The sequence below is a fragment of the Physella acuta genome, unplaced genomic scaffold (assembly GCF_028476545.2).
Source record: "Physella acuta isolate Inbredline_101_S28 unplaced genomic scaffold, ASM2847654v3 ptg001063l, whole genome shotgun sequence".
Taxonomy (NCBI): domain Eukaryota; kingdom Metazoa; phylum Mollusca; class Gastropoda; family Physidae; genus Physella; species Physella acuta.
Window position 1 is genome coordinate 208,734 of NW_026732580.1, and position 22,233 is coordinate 230,966.

The 22,233-nt window shown below is 39.8% G+C and overlaps 1 protein-coding gene across 1 annotated transcript; it reads left to right on the top strand.

Moving 5' to 3' along the window:
• The first annotated feature begins 5,595 nt into the window (after positions 1–5,595).
• LOC131955308 (uncharacterized) lies at positions 5,596–21,480 on the top strand. Its single transcript, XM_059319389.1, has 10 exons — positions 5,596–5,707; positions 7,872–8,026; positions 10,596–10,683; positions 11,356–11,564; positions 11,908–12,339; positions 15,374–15,574; positions 16,675–16,776; positions 18,915–19,058; positions 19,148–19,309; positions 20,018–21,480. Exons 1-10 carry the CDS (start codon positions 5,626–5,628, stop codon positions 20,162–20,164), a joined length of 1,722 nt encoding a protein of 573 aa, XP_059175372.1. The 5' UTR covers positions 5,596–5,625; the 3' UTR covers positions 20,165–21,480.
• The last annotated feature ends 753 nt before the right edge of the window (positions 21,481–22,233 follow it).

Genomic DNA, 22,233 nt, shown 5'->3' on the forward strand with positions numbered 1-22,233 from the left:
TCTAAATCGTTATAATTAAAATCAATTTAAACAGGACATACGAAATGTTAGGAAATATTATTCGTCTAATTTTTAAATTAAAGAGTTTTGAGTGGCAAAGTGGTTTCCCTTTGTGACGTGTTGCTTCCCCTGAAAATCCCCTTCTTTTGAGCTTCCGTAGTGTTAGGTTTGAAAGTTTGAGACTCAACTTATTCAAATTAACTAATTACACTATCCTTATCGCCAATAGTAGTTATGCAAATGTGTGGGTAGCATGCTGGTACAGCTAATTGATAGAACTTTTTTTTACAAAGCTAGAAATTAACACCCCTATTTCTAGTTAATTACAGAATTATTTTTTTTTTTACATTTTCTTGCCCTAATGTGGAATGTTTTCCTCTCATCAACGGCACCCAGAAGCGTTAATCAAGTTGAGACTGTTATGTTTTTTTTTTTTTCAAGCCGTCACGTTTTGTCAGAAACAATATCCATTTATCTGGCGACATGACCTTGTCTACATAAAATGCGAGCCTGACAGCGGTTTCGCTAACTACCAACAAGGAGCATGACGGCCGCGCTTTGACACAAACCCCACATAGACCTTCAGGGGCAGCAAGGGAAGGAAGCGCGTCTTTTGCGCATTCGTCTCATCGATTTCAGTAGCTCCACCACGCCTATAAACACATTGTCATTAAGTTTTGTGAAGTTTTAAACTAGCAGTTTAAAAACAAATCAAGATTTTAAAATTCTCAAAACATGTATTTTTAATATAAAAAAACATGTATTTTTAAATTGAATTTTTGAAGTCAAGCCTGTTAAAATTACCATACAATTAAAACTTGTTATCGTAAATGATAAATTATATTAATATATAAACAATAGTAAAAATTTAATTTAGTTCGACAATATAGAATGGACCTTAAAAAAACAAAATTATTCAAGGTGATTGCTTCAGGAAACCGCAGCCAAATTCTAAAGGTAAGTTGTTTATTGTTCATTATGTTACCACTCTTTGTGAACATCTGTAGTGCTAATTAATTATCTGTGGGTCATTACGCTAGTTAGTCACCCTTTGTGGACATCTGTAGTGTTAGTAAATAATCTGTGGGTCATTATGCTAGTTAGTCACCATTTTTAACATTTGTAGTGCTAGATAAAGTTGTCTCTTCTTATGTTAGTCACTCTTTTTTAGCATCTGTAACGGTAATATTTTTTTTATAAATAAGATAAAAGTAAAATAATTTAAATATTTTATTTGTTAAGATCTAAAAGCGCGGTTTTTTTTAAAATGTGGAACAAACACACACTCTAATTTTCCATTAAAATTTTCATATTTTGGCGAATTGTGAGGGAAGATAATGAATTTCAGCTAGCTTGAGACAGCTTGATGTAGATGCATTTTAGAACTGCAGTAGTTTATCTTTATTTTTTAACGCTTATCTATAATTTAATTTATGGTATAATTTTAAATTTCTTATTAAAAAAAAATTTAAAGCCCAAATTCTAATGCTCTCAGCAAATACAAAAATATTTTACACACACAGATAGTAATATTTATGTAAATATAGCATATATCTAATGTGGACTTGATTTGTATATTTAGTTGTCATTTTTACGTACACAAGCACATTGTATCAGACAATTATAAAAGATTTGTCTTTACTATCAGTTATCTCATTGCTTTACACACTCCACCGATTGTGTAACCCTAGGTTTCACGCAAATATCTCAAGTCTGGGAAGGATCCGAACCTGCGCGACCCTGACACGGGAGGTAACATCCTGCACCACATCGTCAGCCACTGCGACAAGTTCACGGAGCCAGAGTTACTGTCCGTGGTCTACAACCTAGCGATGGCGGACGTTGAGATCGACGCCCAGGACTACAACGGGGAAACAGCGCTGCACTGTGTTGTACGTCAGAGAGGCGCCTATCGGATCCTAGTTGCGCTGATGAGGTGAGCTTGTGGTAAATGTGTGCTGAACGTGAGGTAAATTTGTGGTGAATGTGTGGTAAATTTGTGATAAATGTGTTGTAAATTTGTGGTAAAATTGTAGTAAACGTGTGGTAAATTTGTGGTAAAATTGTGGTAAACGTGTGGTAGACATGGGTAAACTTGTGGTAAATATGTGGTAAACTTGTGGTTTATTTGATATCAGGAGATACTTACCCGCGCTCCAAGTTTTAAAGAAATCAGACCAATACCACAGCTCTAAATAAGATCGGGAATGTGCTAGTATAAGGAACTAGAAGTTGGAAGGCTAGATTAACAAAGAAAAACTGAAAGGGTATAATATCAAAGAGGGACGGCGTGGTCGATCGGTAGAGCGTTTGCCTGCTAGTTCGAAGGTCTCGAGTTCAGATCATGGTTCGACCTTGACGAAAGGACGTCCCTGAGTCGTCCCAGATGATGTGTACCTGACTTACGTTGGGGGGAAAAATGCATCTGGGCATATTGCTGACCAATCTATCCGTTCATATGCTGAGGAAAAAAAAACATGCCCTCTTCTGCGTCTGCCCAAAGGATCGCTAGATCTAAAGAGGAATCTTTATAATATCAAAGAAGAAGCAAAACAACAAGTACTACAAAGAGGAGACTAAAGGGCTACTATAACAAAGGGAAAAGTACGCGATAATTAGTTTACATGTGTGAACTAGGTACTACCCTACTTCTTAGATGGCTATTTTTAGACATGCCATGTAGTGTTCCCTCGCTGTACGCCTCGCATCTTGAATTTATTGCAGACACTTTTATTTGCCCAACAGGAAAACAATGTCCTTGTTGTCGACAAATAAAAAACTAAGCCATTAGTCTTAACATACATTCAGAGGCGTTGCTAGGCTTTGTCTGGGCCGTCAGAGGCGTAGCTAGGCTTTGTCTGGGCCGTCAGAGGCGTAGCTAGGCTTTGTCTGGGCCATCAGAGGCGTAGCTTGGCTTTATCTGGGCCGTCAGAGGCGTAGCTAGGCTTTGTCTGGGCCATCAGAGGCGTAGCTAGGCTTTGTCTGGGCCGTCAGAGGCGTAGCTAGGCTTTGTCTGGGCCGTCAGAGGCGTAGCTAGGCTTTGTCTGGGCCATCAGAGGCGTAGCTAGGCTTTGTCTGGGCCATCAGAGGCGTAGCTAGGCTTTGTCTGGGCCATCAGAGGCGTAGCTAGGCTTTGTCTGGGCCGTCAGAGGCGTAGCTAGGCTTTGTCTGGGCCATCAGAGGCGTAGCTAGGCTTTGTCTGTGCCGTCAGAGGCGTAGCTAGGCTTTGTCTGGGCCGTCAGAGGCGTAGCTAGGCTTTGTCTGGGCCGTCAGAGGCGTAGCTAGGCTTTGTCTGGGCCGTCAGAGGCGTAGCTAGGCTTTGTCTGGTCCGTCAGAAGTCCCCCATGATGGGCTGTGTTGACATTGGCTGGAATTTTTTTTTAATTGTTTTGAGCAAGACTAATGAATGATATAATCAAAGATGGCCGTCCTAATAAACATAGAAAACTAATTGGCCGTCCTAATAAACATACATAACTGATAATCATACAGATTTAGTTGGCCGTCCAAAAAACATACAGATTTAGTCGGCCGTCCAAAAAACATACAGAACTAGTCGGCCGTCCAAAAAACATACAGATTTAGTCGGCCGTCCACAAAACATACAGATTTAGTTGGCCGTCCAAAAAACATACAGAACTAGTCGGCCGTCCAAAAAACATACAGATTTAGTCGGCCGTCCAAAAAAACAACATACAGTACTAGTTGGCCGTCCAAAAAACATACAGAAGTAGTTGGCCGTCCAAATAAACATACAGAACTAGTCGGCCGTCCAAAAAACATACAGTACTAGTTGGCCGTCCAAAAAGATACAGAAGTAGTTGGCCGTCCAAATAAACATACAGTACTAGTTGGCCGTCCAAAAAACATACAGAACTAGTCGGCCGTCCAAAAAACATACAGATTTAGTCGGCCGTCCAAATAAACATACAGAACTAGTCGGCCGTAAAAATAAAACAACATACAGTACTAGTTGGCCGTCCAAAAAACATACAGAAGTAGTTGGCCGTCCAAATAAACATACAGAACTAGTCGGCCGTCAAAAAAAAAAACATACAGTACTAGTTGGCCGTCCAAAAAACATACAGAAGTAGTTGGCCGTCCAAATAAATATACAAAACTAGTCGGCCGTAAAAAAAACAACATACAGTACTAGTTGGCCGTCCAAAAAACATACAGAAGTAGTTGGACGTCCTAATAAACATACGGGACTAATTTTTTTAAAAATAGTTTTCTTACTATGAGCTCGGCATTGCATGGAAGCTTGTCACAAACTTGTGAGTCTTTTCCGGAGTAAATTCTTTCATGTTCTTGTGGTGTTTCATTCCGTTTCTTTGGGGTGGGGGGGGGGGGTAGGAGGCTTAAAACCTTACGGGGGGGGGGTCTCTCTTAAATGTCCATAGGGGACACTGATTTAAGTAAATTCTTTCTTGAGTAAATTGTATTTTTTTGTGAAATTTCCTTAAGAATAGGATGTAGGTTTCCGGGAACACCCCACTCCCCCCCCCCCCTCCCCCTCCAGATCTCCGGATAGATACATGAAAGAAACTCTTGTCTTTTTTACTTTCTCGTATATACGAAGTATAGAGAAAGTCTTGTTATTTTTACGGTCGGACAAAAAAGAAAGGGCCGTAAGTGCGGAGAAAACGGAACTGTGATGAATATATTAGTTATAAGGAAACTGCACTCGTTATTCACTTCCTTGTAGCATTAACCTGCTGGGTTATGCCCCTTTTCTACCTGATCTTTTGATTGCTTTTATTTTCATTTTTTGCAGTTTCCGTCTTAGTCATCTCGCCGCGGATTTTATTTCATGTGTTAAATGCTAAATCCGCAATAAAAATTAATCCGCAGACAGAATATTTTAAAGAGTTTGTGAAGATTGACAAGGTCTGCGTGAAAGTTGACGAAAGCTTTGACATTCCCTATGCGTAGCGCGGACGTGACGGAGTGGTTCGGCTTACATCACGACGCAGGCAGGGTTTACTTTTTGTTACGCTTACTTTTTCAAAGAGTTTTTTGAAATGAATTTTGTTGGATTACTTGCGAGGTGCGTTAAGATTATCTCTGCAAATCTAGTGTCATGGAATAAGAGAGAAAATTGCTGACAAGAACTTTTTCTGAAACTGGTTTTAACAACTAAACCTAAAGCTTTGGTTACAGTTCACTGAGGTTTTAGCAGAAGAAGAATTTTTTTTTTTTTAAAAGCACGAGTTTATTTTTATTAAAATAGTACAACATTGGGAGATTTCATATGTGGGGTAAGGGGGGGGGGGGGGGGTTCTGTGAAATCAATCCCTCCCCCCCCCCCCCCCCCGGACACGCCAGGCTGTTCGTTGAGCAAATAAACTAGTCTTACGATTAACTCTGGGGCGGGGGAGCAGGGGAGAGGGAACCCTACATGCGAGCATTTATTTGGATATTGACGCCAATCGGAGTCAATGACCTCAATGGCGCATAACTAGTTGACACGTATACTTAATTGTGTTGGAGGGGATCCCTTCCAACACTAAAATTATATATATATATATATATATATATATATATATATATATATATATATATATATATATATGCACTGGCTGTAGATGTGGTATAGACACAAGTATCCAGAACTCTACTGGGATGACCGCCCTTGACATCCTCGTCCAGGACAAGCCAGCAGGGCATGAGGAGATGCTACACTGGTACTCCAAGTTCAGCCCAGGTAACTAAACCAAGTTCAGCCCAGGTAACTAAACAAGTTCAGTCCAGGTAACTAAACCAAGGTCAGCCCAGGTAACTAAACCAAGGTCAGCCCAGGTAACTAAACCAAGGTCAGCCCAAGTAACTAATCAAAGGTCAGCACAGGTAACTAAACCAAGGTCAGCCCAAGTAACTAATCAAAGGTCAGCACAGGTAACTAAACCAAGGTCAGCCCAGGTAACTTAACCAAGGTCAGCCCAAGTAACTAATCAAAGGTCAGCACAGGTAACTAAACCAAGGTCAGCCCAGGTAACTAAACCAAGGTCAGCCCAGGTAACTAAACCAAGGTCAGCCCAGGTAACTAAACCAAGGTCAGCCCAGGTAACTAAACCAAGGTCAGCCCAGGTAACTAAACCAAGGTCAGCCCAAGTAACTAATCAAAGGTCAGCCCAGGTAACTAAACCAAGGTCAGCCCAGGTAACTAAACCAAGGTCAGCCCAGGTAACTAAACCAAGGTCAGCCCAGGTAACTAAACCAAGGTCAGCCCAGGTAACTAAACCAAGGTCAGCCCAGGTAACTAAACCAAGGTCAGCCCAGGTAACTAAACCAAGGTCAGCCCAGGTAACTAAACCAAGGTCAGCTCAGGTAACTAAACCAAGGTCAGCCCAGGTAACTAAACCAAGGTCAGTCCAGGTAACTAAACCAAGGTCAGCCCAGGTAACTAAACCAAGGTCAGCCCAGGTAACTAAACCAATAAGGGGTCATCCATAAATGACGTCACGCTTTTTTTGACTATTTTTACCCCCCTCCCCTCCGTCACACATCGTCACAAAAAGCCAGATCCCCCCCCCCCCTAAAATGACGCCACACCTCAGCCTACAACCTCCCTCAAAATTGCAGTTGAATTGTTTTTTAAAACATCGATAATTTCCCAAAATCTTGTCTGAACTCTGTTAATAAGAGTATTTTAATCAATTCCTAATCAAATGTATCAAAACAGTTTTCTAAATTGCTTTATCTAAATGCTTTTTTATAATGCAAAAGTGTGACGTCGCACCATCTGAACCCCCCCCCCCTTCCCCCTCATTACACATCGTCACAAAATTACGGACCCCTCCTCTCCCCTACGAGTGTGACATCATTTATGGACGACCCCTAAGAGCGTAAACGTGTAACTTTATTCAGGTGTTTATTGACCTGACATTCAAAGCGGTTTTTTACGCATCCATATTACAGGTCACTGCAAACCCTATAAGTTGATTATCAGATAAAAATTTTCCAGTTGAATTGATAAAATAGTAAGCGAATGGGTAACACCAAAATGAAGATAAAAAACATTATTAGAGGTGAGGTGACAACCAGTTACCGCATCGTGTGACACCCAAAATTGTGACGCCACAGCAAGCAGTTAGCTACTAGCATCCTGTCTCTTAATCCTTAAGGTTGACAAAGTGATGCAAATATTAGACGGATTACAGCATCCAGCATCAAACCTCATTTAGCCTAATTATTTTATCGCAAGCGTTATATCAGTATTAGCAGAACTTATTACAGCCATTCTTCATTTGTGTAGCTCTGGGTCTACCAAGAGTCGTGATACTGGATTTAAACTTGGGCTTCCGATACCTTACGACATCTTTGTCATTTTTAGGTATAACATTATGAATGACACCGTAAATCCGTCAGAGAGTAATCAAGGGAGGTAACGTGATCAAGGGGGAGATTAAAAGGATATGACTAGCCTGGCCATGAACTACATAATATGCTAAAAATAGACGTCTCGACACCGTCTTAGCTTAGGATTAATTTGATTAAGTTGCGCTTTTTTTTTTTAAATAAAACTTGGTTAGTCTTAGGGGTCATCCATAAATGACGTCACGCTTTTTTGACGATCTTTACCTCCCCCCCTCCCGTCCGTCACACGTCGTCACAAAAAGCCAGACCCCCCCCCCCCCCTAAAATGACATCACACCTCAGCCTACAACCCCCCTCAAAATTGCAGTTGAATTTTTGTTTGCGATTTTTTAAAGAAATTATTTTATTATTTTTTAGAAAATGTTTTGTTTTTAGTTCTCAGATTTGAAGACGTATTTTTTTCTTTACCCTAAAACATGACAACAGAAATAACAAGAACAAGGGTCATATATTGAACTTGTTAATAATTGTTTCTCATGTGTTTGAACCAGGTCTGTGGTGCGCTCTACGACAAGACAAGCCAGATAGAAACTTGATAGAAAAACTTGTCAAATCTTGGTGTCGTCTGCAAACTGTCAAAAAAGGGGAGGTGGTTTACTTGAAGGATGTTATCGCTAAAGACATCAACAAAATCTCAATTTTTAGGGTAGGCTGAGCGGGATTATTTCTATGTTGTATCTATCTATATATATAATTCTCCTCTTCGAGCCGTTAGAAAATAAAATACTTAAAAAAAACTTTTTAAAAAACCACGTTTTTCTTGTGGACTAAAAAGTAGAAAATAACTATTTACATACATTTGATGACAAAAAACGTGGGTACGTTCACCATCAAATTTCCCGACCCATCTGCCCGACCCACGTTTTTTTGTCATCAAATGTATGTAAATAGTTATTTTCTACTTTTTAGTCCACAAGAAAAACGTGGTTTTTTAAAAAGTTTTTTTTAAGTATTTTATTTTCTCCTTTTTAGTCCGTTGCTACACATGAAAAACGTGGTTTTTAAAAAGTTTTTTATATAGTTTATTTTCTACTTTATCTAATGACTTGATTAAGTATGACTTGACTAAGTGTTTTTAAATACACGGACTAAAAAAATCTTGAGCGACCGATACGCTTTAAACAGAGAAAGGGTGTAATTTACGTTGCTGGCGTGGAGATCTACTCACGAATCACGTGATCAAATCTCCCATAAACAAACAAATAAACGCGAAGCTGAGTTAAGGAAAAACGTGTTTATGCGTATTTTAGCATGCCCAGCGTACCAACCGTGTCACCGTTAACAATGTGTTACCGTGTCCGTTCTCCTTTTTAGTCCGTTGCTACACATAAAAAACGTGGTTTTTTAAAAAGTTTTTTTTAAGTATTTTATTTTCTCCTTTTTAGTCCGTTGCTACACATGAAAAACGTGGTTTTTAAAAAAGTGTTTATAAATACACGGACTAAAAATCTTGAGCGACCAGGATTCGAACCTGGGTTGTCGCGGCCACAACGCGAAGTACTAACCACTATACGATCACGGCCAGCGCGCTCACATCGATTGGGGCCGAAGTAACTGTGTCAATAGGTCTCAAGTCTTGTCGGTATCTTTAGAAATCATGTCCTCAATTTTATGGTCCTTGGGACGTAATTAAATTAAGCTAATTACGGTCACTAATTGCTAGTTTTTATGATTGCATCTGAAATTGTTAGGCGAAAGTAGCATGCATGCCAAATTTCAGGTCTCTAGAGCAATCAGAAGTGGGCTAATTTTCGATGTCAATTTTAACAACAAACAAATCCACACATCCACAAACGCGAAGCTGAGAAGAAAAACGTGTTAACAAGCTGCAAACGCTCTCCCTACCTCCCCACCCCTACATGGTTTTAGTGAGCTGTGTTCACTCTAAATGTTTACAAGCAGAGCCAACGATTTTAAACGTAGGGGGGGTGGAGGGGGGGGAGGAAGGGGGGGGGTTATGGTCCTTAACGAGCTACTTATAGTGTTTAAAGAAATATTTTCAGTGTCAGCGTTGGTACTGTCGAATTCACAAATTATGAATTATTGAAAATTAGAAACAACTAAATAGCGGCGTATGTTATGCCGCGGGCCGGCTCGTATATATATATATATAATTCTCTTCTGGGAGACGCTAGAAAACAAGCTGTAAACGCGCTCCCTTCCACCCCCCACCCCTACATGGTCTGGTGAGCTGTGGTTCACTCTAAATGTTTACAGAGCCGGGTTTAGTGACGACTATTAGGGGCAGATAATTTAGTTTGAAACGATTTTAAACGTAGGGGGGGTAACTAAGTGGAGTTTACTTTAACGGAGGGGGGGGGGGAGGAGGAGGGGGGGAAGGAGGGGGGAGGGGTTATCGTCCTTAACGAGCTACTTATAGTGTTTTAAAGAAATATTTTCAGTGGCAGCGTTGGTAGTGTCGAATTCACAAATTATGAATAACTGAAAAGTAGAAAAAACAACAACTAAATAGCGGCGTATGATATGCCGCGGGTCGGCTCGTTGGTTAAAATTTTAGGGTAAGCTGAGCGGGATTTATTCTATGTGCTGTTGGTTAAAAGTGTCGTGGGTGCTGGTACTTAGGTTATTGTAGACATTTAGATTGAAGCCATGAAAGGCATTCAAAAATTATTTCTTAAAAACAATAGATATTTATACAAGCTATGCACACTTTTAGTGAGACGCGTGGTTGAAAAGCGGAGCATATTTGGAATTTTATTTACGGACCCTAAGTCCTCCCAGCACTAATGGGTACCTGACTCGACTCTGGGAAAGTGAAAGCAGTTATGACCGCAATATTTCTTTATATTCTGAGGTCATAGAAACCGATGGTTTTCTTAGTATGTTATCAGCGCTATATCAAAGTGATGGGAGGCGGGTGGTCGTGCTGTTGCCCGGAGACACAGATTTTAGGGACCCCGACATAGTACCTTAAAGCTATAACACAAGATATAGTCTTCAAGACATAGCACAAGAGATAGCACAAGATTTTAAAGCAAACACCCAATAAATATACAGCTCTAGGCATTCTCTCCAGCCACACCCACGACAAATACCAGAAATAATTTTCACTACTCTTTGATCATTAACCTGGCTTTGTCTTGTATGTAGATATCAAATATATTTGTAATCACACAATACGGGTTTAATATATATGTATCTGTTGTAAGAGTTTGTGTAGTAATACTTTTTGCTCGGTTGTTTTCTTGTACTAGTTACTAGAACGCTACGAAACAACTGTAGAGGTGTGCTTCACGTTACTTGCTGGAACAGGAACAGGAATCCGGAACAGGATGAAAAATGGTAGGGGCGGTCTTTAGTGCTTTAGGGCCGTCTGTAGATGTACGATAGGGGATAGGGAAGAAGTGGTGTTTCTTTCAGGCATCTCTTCGTGGAGGTTTCATTGGGTGACAAAGTAGAATTTATATACAAAATATATACGTTTTCAACTGTGGGCCCTTCCCCCGGAAAATTTAGTTCGACCCCCCCCCCCCGAAAGATTCAAGTGTCCCATGGCAAAAAAAAAGTCTGAAAGAAACACTGGGAAGTTGGGGGAAGAAGGTCGTATGTCTTGTCGTAAAAATGTGCCATGCTTAATTAATATGTTTAGCTACTTTCATAGACGTCAAAAAACTATCTTTTGATTAGTTAGCAAGTTAGAGCATTTTTTTTTAAATTCTAGCATGTCTGTAATATGATTTCTTCTAAGATACGCTATATTATTATATATATGAATCTGAATTTGTGACAATATGTCAAGCGATACTTAATAAGGGTTGAATGTGTCTGACCTTCTAACAATACACGGAGTTTGTAAAATCTTATCTGATGTACTATCTTAGACAAATCCCGTTGCATTTATTTCCGCTTTATTTTACCTACATTGAAGTAGGGTTACCTGCCTTGTTGTTTCTGTAAGCCACCTAAACTTGTTTCCCAACAAGTTAACAAGTTGTGTAACTCCCCCCTCAACAGGTTACGTGAAACACCTTGACCCCAACTTTGTCGACCTGTCCCACCAGCTCAGGTACCCGGATTACCCAGAAGCCCCGCAGCCCCTGGTGGCGGCCACGTGGGAAACAAACAGTTTTGATGCCGTCAGCGCCCTCATGGATCTGGCGCCCGACACGACGGTGCTGTATGCCCCCGACAAGGATCTGGTCCCCAACCCTGTCATTTTTTATGTGAGTGGTACACATAGGCTCACACATATAAACATGTAGATCCTTTATTTATATAGGCATATATATATATATATATATGTATGTATATATATGTATGTATATATATATATATATATATATATATATATATATATATATATATATATATATATATATATATATATATAATGATTTGATGTATAGGTCAATGTATTATTAATGTATAATATTAATAAAAATAACTGCATATATATCTAACTATCAGTGTGTATGGTTCAATATTGAGAAGAGACGTCTGAAGATTTTGTTAATATCGTGATGCTAACCCTCCTAACATTCTAACAATGACCGAATATTTTGCCAGCTGTTGAACAGCCCCTACAGACCGAAAGAACTTCGCACCATCCACCGTGTGCTGGAGTCCTCTGACGTCAGCCTGAGAAACCACATCGGGCAAACCCTTCTATTTCAAGCCGTCTACACCGAGGAACCTCTGAGCACCATCAAACTCCTGCTGGCCAAGGGCGTTAACCTTGGGGCTCGAGACTATCTGGGGCGCACTGCGCGAGACTTTGCCGAGGGCCTGCAGCGAGGGAAATACGTCACAGAGATGGACAGTCGCGTGATTCAAGCCATCAAATCCAAAGATTTCCCTCAGATTGAAAGACTTCTGCTGGAGGGTTATGACCATGTCTGTGACGTCAAAGACAAAGCAGGCAAATCGGCTGCTGACATTGCCAGAAAATATTCGAGTCCACAAGTGCATGAGATTGTCCGTCTTGGCGAGGAGATACAGGTAGGTTCGGATCTTGTAGACACATACAGAAATAAGCCTTCTTTATATAGTTTGACTAAAAATTTTGAGTGTTTTTTACTTTCTCGTATATACGAAGTATAGAGAAAGTCTTGTAATCGTGCAAAAAAAAAATCGAGATTTTTACAAATCTCGACGTTTTACACCTCACTGATACGGAAAAACATAATTTTGCAATCTTGTCCGTATGTCTGTGTGTCTGTCTGTCTGTCTGTCTGTCTGTCCGTGTGTAAACACGATAACTTGAGTACCGTTACAGCTAGGTTGATGAAATTTCATATATAAGTATTTTATCAAAATAGTAGATCCGTATCAACTTTTGAGCGATTTCCAATAACCGGAAGTGGTACTTTTTCTACTTTGAATTTTTCAAAAGCCTATAACTTGAGTACTATTTCAGATAGATAAATTAAATTTCACATGTGAGTAAAAGATCTAATTCTCTACCTTCTGTTAAATTTTGAGTAATTTCCGTTGACTGGAAGTAGTAATTTACGCTACTTCCGATTTCTCAAAAAACTAATGTAAATTTTTAAAGTACAATATTGCGCACTATTATGCGCTTTTTTATTTGGCGTTCACTTGGTGTGCAATTAATTTGTCTACGAGATTTTATTCTATTTTTAAAACTTTAAGTATTTAAAATGGATTAAAAATCATGTCTATAGCCCGAGTTCCCATCCCCTGTTATTTTATTTAAGAATATTCGAGAAAGTTTAGGGGAGATCACTCCCGGTTTATTTTAAACTAGGCATGCTGCCCAGCTTCGCTTAGGCTTTCGAAAACATTGAGAATTTGAATGCTTAATTAATTCGCCCGAGGGTCGGTCTACGACCTCAAGAGATATGAAGAGGTTCCTCCGTGGACATTTTTTTTCGATTTATAGCTCATATAAGGCGCCGGTCAGTCGAGGTCAGTTTTGACCCCCTCATCGTAGACTTTTCGGCCAACCGGCCCTCGTGTTCTGTCGCCCCAAGGCAAGATCCTGCCAAATTTGAAGCGCCTGCGGCGCCGGGAAGTGCCCTATCGGACACCCGACAACTTTGCTTTATATATTATAGAGATTAGCAAATTGCATAGATAAACAAAGATTTCAATAAAGTAATTAAGGCCTGAAATACTTTAGTATAGAAATGTATTGTTTGAATAGATTCTAGATCTAGGTAGGGTCTACATCTGTGTAAGTCTAGTTTCTCCGTAGATCTAGATCAGGGGTCTCCAAACTACGGCCCGCGGGCCGGATGCGGCCCGCGAAGTCCTCTCATCCGGCCCGCGGAGATCTTTTTGTCCAAGGAAAAATCGTTTGTTGGTGATGGCTGAGGAACTTTGTCTAGAAAAATCAAAGATATGCCTGGAAGAAATTGGCCCCCGAACTGAAATTTGATAGTTAATGCGGCCCTCTGACTGAAAAGTTTGGAGACCCCTGATCTAGATCATCTAGATCTAGAATCCTAATAGAATTTTTTTTTAAGTTTAGCCCGAGCAAAATAAGAAAAAAAAAATAGATTAACTAAGTTGACTTGGTGCGTCTCGAACCCACACCACCTGCGTGAGTTTAAGTACACTATCATCTCCGCTATATAGGCACCTTAGAAAACACGGAGAATAAAAGACGTATTTTAAAATCTTAACTTACGCGAATATGCCTATTCTTTCAAATTAATTTTTTTATCCCAAATTAGCCAGTTCCAAACAAAGACTTTGTATAAAATAATTATGTCTTGAAATAGTTTAGTCCTAATATAGAAATTTATTTTTGGAATAGATTTTAGAGAAGTTAGAGTCTAAATCTAGATCTTAGCGTCTACGTCTCGATCTAGATCTAGTTATTGCGTAGATTTGTAGATTTAGATCTAGTCTAGATCTAGAATCTCTAGATCTAGAATCCAAATAAATAAAATAAATTTTATGAGTTAAGGCCGGAAAAAATTGTATTGTATACATTTCATAGTGTACGTAGATCTAAATCAAATTTGAATGAAATAGTTCATTTCTTTTTATTCAAAACACAGCAGATGACGTCATTAGTTAATGTATAAGCAATAGTGACGTCACAGTTTTATGCGTTCTTTTTCACATGTATTAATGCTTTTCCGGTTGCATAAATAATACTGTTTCTCTACATTCGAATACGCCTTTATGTTTTATTTTTCTTCTTTAAATAAAATTGTGGTTATACATTTAAAACATCTAACATATTATTTTCAACAAAAGTCCGTAAAAAGTTCTCCATATATCGCTGCCGATTCTGACGTGATGTCCGGCGAAAATTTTTTGCGGACAGACAGAGAGAGAGAGAGAGAGAGAGATGTGCGAACGTGGGGATTTATATATTAGGATATTAGGATGGTTCACCGGCATTAGAGGCGTTTCTTGACAACTTAGGTTGGTTTGGTTTCAATTAAGTCTAGCACTCTTTAAGACTTTATGTGTACTTATGTGGGAAGTTAAAGTTCTCTTCCGTCATTTAGATCTTAACTCAATCACATGAATAGTGTAGATTTGATTAGAACTTAATGTCATAAAATAATATTGTGGATAAAAAATAAACTTCAGATGTCGTGGTTGCTTATTAGGAAACTAAAGTTTAATCAAAACATCATAACATATAACTACATTAGAAAATCTTAATGTTTTGAGCACTTTAAGACTTGCAATATTTAGAAAATCTAAAAATCTTGGATGCTTCAATATTTAGTACATCTACTTTCTAATTATGCTTGCTTAAGTATGTCAAGTACCATTTCGAACCTTACGATCCATCGGGCAAGTGTAGGAGAGTTCCCATGTTTCAGTGATCTCGGCATATGAAGGGATAGTGTAGTCAGCACTATTCTCAGCCGCCTTTATTTTCCCTGACGTAAGTCAGGTACCCATCAGTGCTGGGTGGACTCAGTGACATCGTACGAACTCGAGCACGGAATCCGAACTTGAGATTATCGGTTATCAGTGGAGCGCTCTACCGTTGGACCACTCCGTACGATTCTTGCTTAACTTGCACTACTTGTGTCCCCAGCTGTACGTGAAGCGGGTCTTTAAAGCTGTGGACGACGGCAACCTCGATGACCTCCAGAAGCTTCTGGCTTGCAAAAAATATGCAGGTGGCCGTGACCTTTGTGGCCGCACCCCGCTCATGAAGGCGGTTTTACTGGGAAGGAATCGATTGGTTTTAAAGTTAGCTGCTGATTGTGCCTTCACTATCAACATGCAAGATTCGGTCAGTTCTTGTTTTCGCTGTTTTATTAATTTTAGATTCCTTAAAATAGTTTTAAAAGAAAATTAAGACTCAACTCGCCATATGGCATGGGACGGAGTCGTCTAGCGGTAGAGAGCTGGACTGCTGTAAGTCTCGAGTTTGAATCCGGGTTCAAGTCAGTAGACCGTCCTGAGCCCACCCAAATCTGATGGGTACCTAACTCACGTAAAGGCGGCTGGGCATAGTGCTGACCACACTATCTCTTCATATGCCGAGGTCACAGAAACAAGTGAACTCTACTTCACTTGCCCTATAGACCGTCAGGTTTGAAAGGGGAACTTTTGCCATATGGCACGTAATATGTAAGGCACGTAATTCTTGTTCAAGGAAATCAAACCCAATGTGTTACAAGTAAAAACTGTAGGCCTACTTCATTACGCTTACCTTTTCTCTATCTAGCTAGGTAAAACTGTGTTTACCTTTTCTCTATCTAGCTAGGTAAAACTGTGCTTCACTACGCTTACATTTTCTCTATCCAGCTAGGTAAAACTGTGTTTACCTTTTCTCTATCTAGCTAGGTAAAACTGTGCTTCACTACGCTTACATTTTCTCTATCCAGCTAGGTAAAACTGTGTTTACCTTTTCTCTATCCAGCTAGGTAAAACTGTACTTCACTACGCTCACCTTTTCTCTATCCAGCTAGGTAAAACTGTACTTCACTACGCTTACCTTTTCTCTATCCAGCTAGGTAAAACTGTACTTCACTATGCTTACCTTTTCTCTATCCAGCTAGGTAAAACTGTACTTCACTACGCTTACCTTTTCTCTATCTAGCTAAATAAAACTGTGCTCACCTTTTCTCTATCCAGCTAGGTAAAACTGTACTTCACTACGCTTACCTTTTCTCTATCCAGCTAGGTAAAACTGTACTTCACTACGCTTACCTTTTCTCTATCCAGCTAGGTAAAACTGTACTTCACTACGCTTACCTTTTCTCTATCTAGCTAAATAAAACTGTGCTCACCTTTTCTCTATATACAGCTAGGTAAAACTGTACTTCACTACGCTTACCTTTTCTCTATCTAGCTAAATAAAACTGTGCTCACCGTTTCTCTATCCAGCTAGGTAAAACTGTACTTCACTACGCTTACCTTTTCATGGATGACCCGGATGTGCTTCAGTTTTTAGAGAACTGCGGAGCCGACCCAGACCAGGTTGATGCGGTATGTTGAGAGCAAATCACGTGACTATAAAATTTTAAGTCATATTTATATTGTGTTATATAAGGGGTGTGGGGAAATTGCGAGACGCGAAAAGCGAAATGGCGAGGCGGGAAAATGCGAGAAGGTAATGCGAGACATACCTGCGGAATTAAGGGCAAATAGCGAGACACTTTTTGCGAAAAAAGTTTTTTCCTTTTTTTTTCATCTTTATTTATTTAAATTATTTTTTTTGTTTTTTGAAATAAACAAGCATTTAGCCATACCCTTTAACACGAGTGTTGTATGTTGTTATTTTTTATCTAGATACTAAGAAGATAGATAGATCTATATCTAGATCTATCTATTTAAAAATCCTAACATCGTTGCTGTGCTACTGTCATCGCCCGCTCTCGTTAGCGAGAGGAAAATCCCGTCTCAGTCGGCATTAATTTAAAAATCTAGCCCGCTCATGTTTATACAAACGTGAGCTGTGTCATTGTGAATTGGTATAATCTTGTCAGCAGGAGAGATATTTTGCAACATCTATTTATGGATTTTTGTACTTGCAAAAAGTGTAAAAGTATAAACAATTCTAAAAAGTGCAATTTATTTTTTTATTAAGTAATTTTAATTACAAACAAAATTTACAAACAAAATCTTCTGAAACAGTCCTCAAACACACCTCGTGACACCATCTTTCACACATAGTACACCCAACCCAGTTCATTAGACTCCCATTTATACATTTTTCTTTTGCTACTTCTTCCAATCCACATTCACAACATTTCACATTCTCATCACAGTTGACCTTCTCGTTCATCACACAAACAACACTGGCACCCATGTTCTCATCATCATCATCCGCACGCTCAACATCTGTTTTCCGTTTTTTATAATTTGTATTTTTTATCATTTCTGTAATTTTGGCAATGTCTTGCTCATTGTTGTCACCAGCAGTTGAGTTTTTTTTAAAACGTCGATATTTTCCCAAAATCTTGTCTAATTTCGGTCAAAATAGAGTATGTTAATCAATTCCTATTACAATGTATTAAAACAGTTTTCTAAAACGCGAAAAAACGTCTAAAATTATTTTTCTAGCATTGCGTTTTTATAGTGTGACCCCCCCCCCCCCCCCTTACGAATGTGACGTAATTTATGGAAGACCCCAAATAACACCACCACCAAAACCAAAAAATTCAGATAAGTTCAACTTGGTTTTAAAAATATTTGAAGTAGGCCCATAGCTTACGATATAGCACGAGCAACTGATAATATCGGTGACGTCACTTTATTTTGTTGTATCCAAATGATGTAGGCATTTCCTTGTGCTTAGATTTATATGGTAAAAAAGCTAGAAAAAAATCGTAGGCGGCGGCTATAATACAAAATTTCTATGCAACAATAGAAAATATGTTTGCGGCGGCAGCGGATCCGGGCACGGCGATCTTCAAAGACGGTAAATCAGGCGGCCTCGGCGTTCCACACAAAAGACAGAAGTTGATCTATCGTCGGCGGTATTTCCGTCGGTTTCGAACAAGGTGGTATTCTAAGTCGACACAAAAGATGGGGGGAGTTGACAAATCATCAGTATGTCTAGCGACGGAAAAATCGGAAGTTTTAACAATGTAAACGAAACGTCTTTGAAGTCTGGACCAGATACCACTGAAAATCGGGTGCGGTAAATTTTTCGCAGAAATCTTCGCATTTCAACACCACCCAGCGTAAGTATCGGCTTGTGGTAAAATGCGAGACAAAAAGTCATGTGACCGACCGTTTTCGCGCCCTTCTCGCATTTTCCCGCCTCGCCATTTCGCTTTTCGCGTCTCGCAATTTCCCCACACCCTTATATAAGCCTATATAAGACAACACTTTGTGGCGCCTATCAATAACTGACTCTTGTCGGCCGTCCTTTAGTCTCCAATCAATTCCCCAATCAATCAGGGACTTCGTACGGACTCGAGCACGGGGATTCAAAATCGAGACTTTTGGGTTATCAGTCGATCGCTATACCATTTGACCACATGGTCCCAAGTACAGAACTCAAGTCTTAGATTGAGTGGAACTTCAAACGAGTTCACCTCAGTGGGGGTTGTGGTATTGTACGTTAAACAAAGATGCCCGAACATTGTTTATAATATGTCTGCCATTTCCCCAACCAGCGGGGCCGTGTGCCAGACGCCTACAGCAGGTCAGTCTGTGGAAGCTCCGAGTTCCGGCTCTTCCAAAAGGAGGTCTTGGACGCCGACCTGGAAATATACGCCTACAGAACAGACTTTGAGAAGTCTTTCCGTGCAGCCCTTAAGGTATCTATTGTCAATTCATGCAGCCCTTAATGTCATTGTTATGTAATAACTGAGCAGTAATGTTTAAGCCGAGATATTTACTATTGTAGACCGCCGATCTGGCGATGGTCAAACTTCTGATCTCTGGACTGGCCGAACACGGGGACATCAGCCGCTTCAGTCCTCTAATGTTTGAGTGTGTCGATCTGTGCAGGGAGGACATTGCCATCTTCCTGCTCAGGGCAGGCTTCAATCCCAATGTCTCTAAACAGGTGGGTTCAATCCCAATGTCTCTAAACAGGTGGGTTCAATCCCAATATCTCTAAACAGGTGGGTTCAATCTCAATATCTCTAAACAGGTGGGTTCCATCCCAATATCTCTAAACAGGTGGGTTCCATCGCAATATCTCTAAACAGGTGGGTTCAATCCCAATGTCTCTAAACAGGTGGGTTCAATCCCAATGTCTCTAAACAGGTGGGTTCAATCTCTGTATCTCTAAACAGGTGGGTTCAATCCCTGTATCTCTAAACAGGTGGGTTCTATCCAATTATCTCTAAACAGGTGGGTTCTATCCAATTATCTCTAAACAGGTGGGTTCGATCCCAATATCTGTAAACAGGTTGGTTCAATCCCAATGTCTCTAAACAGGTGGGTTCAATCCCAATGTCTCTAAACAGGTGGGTTCAATCCCAATATCTCTAAACAGGTGGGTTCAATATCTCTAACAGGTGGGTTCAATCCCAATGTCTCTAAACAGGTGGGTTCAATCCCAATATCTCTAACAGGTGGGTTCAATATCTCTAACAGGTGGGTTCAATCCCAATGTCTCTAAACAGGTGGGTTCAATCCCAATATCTCTAAACAGGTGGGTTCAATCCCAATATCTCTTAAAGGTGGGTTCAATCCTTTTTTTAAAGGCCGAACTTTTATATGAACGTGATCAAGAGTACCTAAACAACAACGTGTGTTCTATCCACAGTACCCAAAGTGTAGCATCAGAAGCCCCTCGTGTTTCCGTGGAGTCTGCGATCACTCGGTAACTACACTGAAACAGCGGGCTGTTGAGACGGGTTGTAGCCGGGTTGTCAAGCTGATCAACCAGATGGCAGAATACCCACAGACATGACATGGGTTGTAGGATTATCGACTAGTTTTTACGTCATCATCTCCATCTTAAAAAATAGCAACCAAACAGAGCGGGTTGTGTACATCCAACCAGATCAATGTAAACTAGTCAGGTCAACCAAACCTAGGTCAATGTAAACTAGTGAGGTCAACCAAACCAGGTCAATGTAAATTAATGAGGTCAAACAAACCAGGTCAATGTAAATTAATGAGGTCAAACAAACCAGGTCAATGTAAATTAATGAGGTCAAACAAACCAGGTCAATGTAAATTAATGAGGTCAAACAAACCAGGTCAATGTAAACTAGCGAGGTCAACAAAAATCAGGTCAATGTAAATTGGTGAGGTCAACCAAACCAGGTCAATTTAAATTAATGAGGTCAACCAAACCAGGTCAATGTAAATTAATGAGGTCAACCAAACCAGGTCAATGTAAAAAGATGAGGTATAAAAAAAACTATGTCAATGTAAATTGGTGAGGTCAATAAAAAAACACGCTGACAGTTCCTGTACACATGTACTGCTGTAAAGGACCATACGATACACGTAGCAAGAAAACAAGCAGTACAGGCCTAACAATTTCACATCCTGTATATAGAAACCACGGGAGACAAGTGATAATTAATTTCGCTATGCTACCTGGGTCATTTGTTCTAAGTGCTCCCCTCCCCCACTTACGACCCTGCCTGTTGCATGTGCTGTCCATCCCAGCCTTCTGCTAGTGCCAGACAGGGCGGGTGCCAGACAGGGCGGGTACCAAGCCAGCTACTAGCAAGCACATCTCAGGGGACATAACGTTGTTTATAATCTAAACACATTGTGCAACTCCTTGACTTGAAACTGTTTTACAAAAGTCGGTTGTACTGACACGAGAAAATGGCCTGAAAGAACGCAATATTTAAATTAGTCTCGGGTTGGATGTATAATTGAACAAAGACAACCATGCAGAAGTCACCTCCCTTATTTTACTTCTTTATTAAGAAAGTAAAACTGGTTGTTCCTCTTGTTTGATTGCGAAATATCTCACAGTAGTACCTATAGACTAACAACAATTGTTTTATAGGCCGCCTATATCTCACACTAGTACCTGTACAGACTATCTAACAGCAATTGTTTTATAGGCCGCCTATATCTCACACTAGTACCTATAGACTATCTAACAACAATATTTTAAAGCCAATCATCAATTGATCTCTTGGTCTATACCTAATAACAGAAAACAATTTTTAGATCAAACTATGTTTGACTTGCGGCTATAGGTAAACTAATTATGGAAACCTGACATTATGTTTACATTTAACTCTCGTTGTTTTTTTTTTTTTTTTTTTTTTTTTTTAAATGTGTCAATAGTGTGGTCCGTTGTTTTGCTTTTATTTTAACTATTTTAATTAATTAAATTAGTTTGTGTAACATGTAACTTTGTGATTGATAATACATTTGAACACGTTCACTTCATTAAACATAATGTAACTTGTGCTGTTTTCCTGTTGATTACTGTATTTATTAAAAATTTAAATAAAAACAAAATGTATCTAATTTTAATGTCTATTTTGTATATCGTCTACAAATCTGTAAAGAAAGGCGGGGTTTCTGTATTCAGTGGACTTACTGTTTTATAATGTGTCTGACAAGTATCAGGTAAACCAAGAACTCCAGTGAACACCAAATGAAGAATGACCAGCAGTGTTCCTTCCAGACTTTTTTCTCCGGGGGGGGGGGGGCACTTGAAATTTTCGGGGGGAGGGGCGGTAGACTTTTTCGGGGGGGGGGGGGGCGGACACTATTAAAAGTATATATTTTCTATATAAATTTAATTTCGTTCGGGGGGGGGGGGGGGGCAGAGCCCCCCCCCCCCCCCCCCCCGAAGAGATGCCTGGAAGAAACTCTGATGACCAGCAGAGAGGTTGAGGGTAGGACAGAACCAGCTGAACTCCGATCGGTGTTTCCCTTACCTCTACATCTACAAAACTTTGGGTACTCTAAACAGCGGAGTAAACATGTATATGAATTCACACATAGTACAAATACAAATCACAATATATACAGTGTGTTGAAGCCAGTCTGTCATTT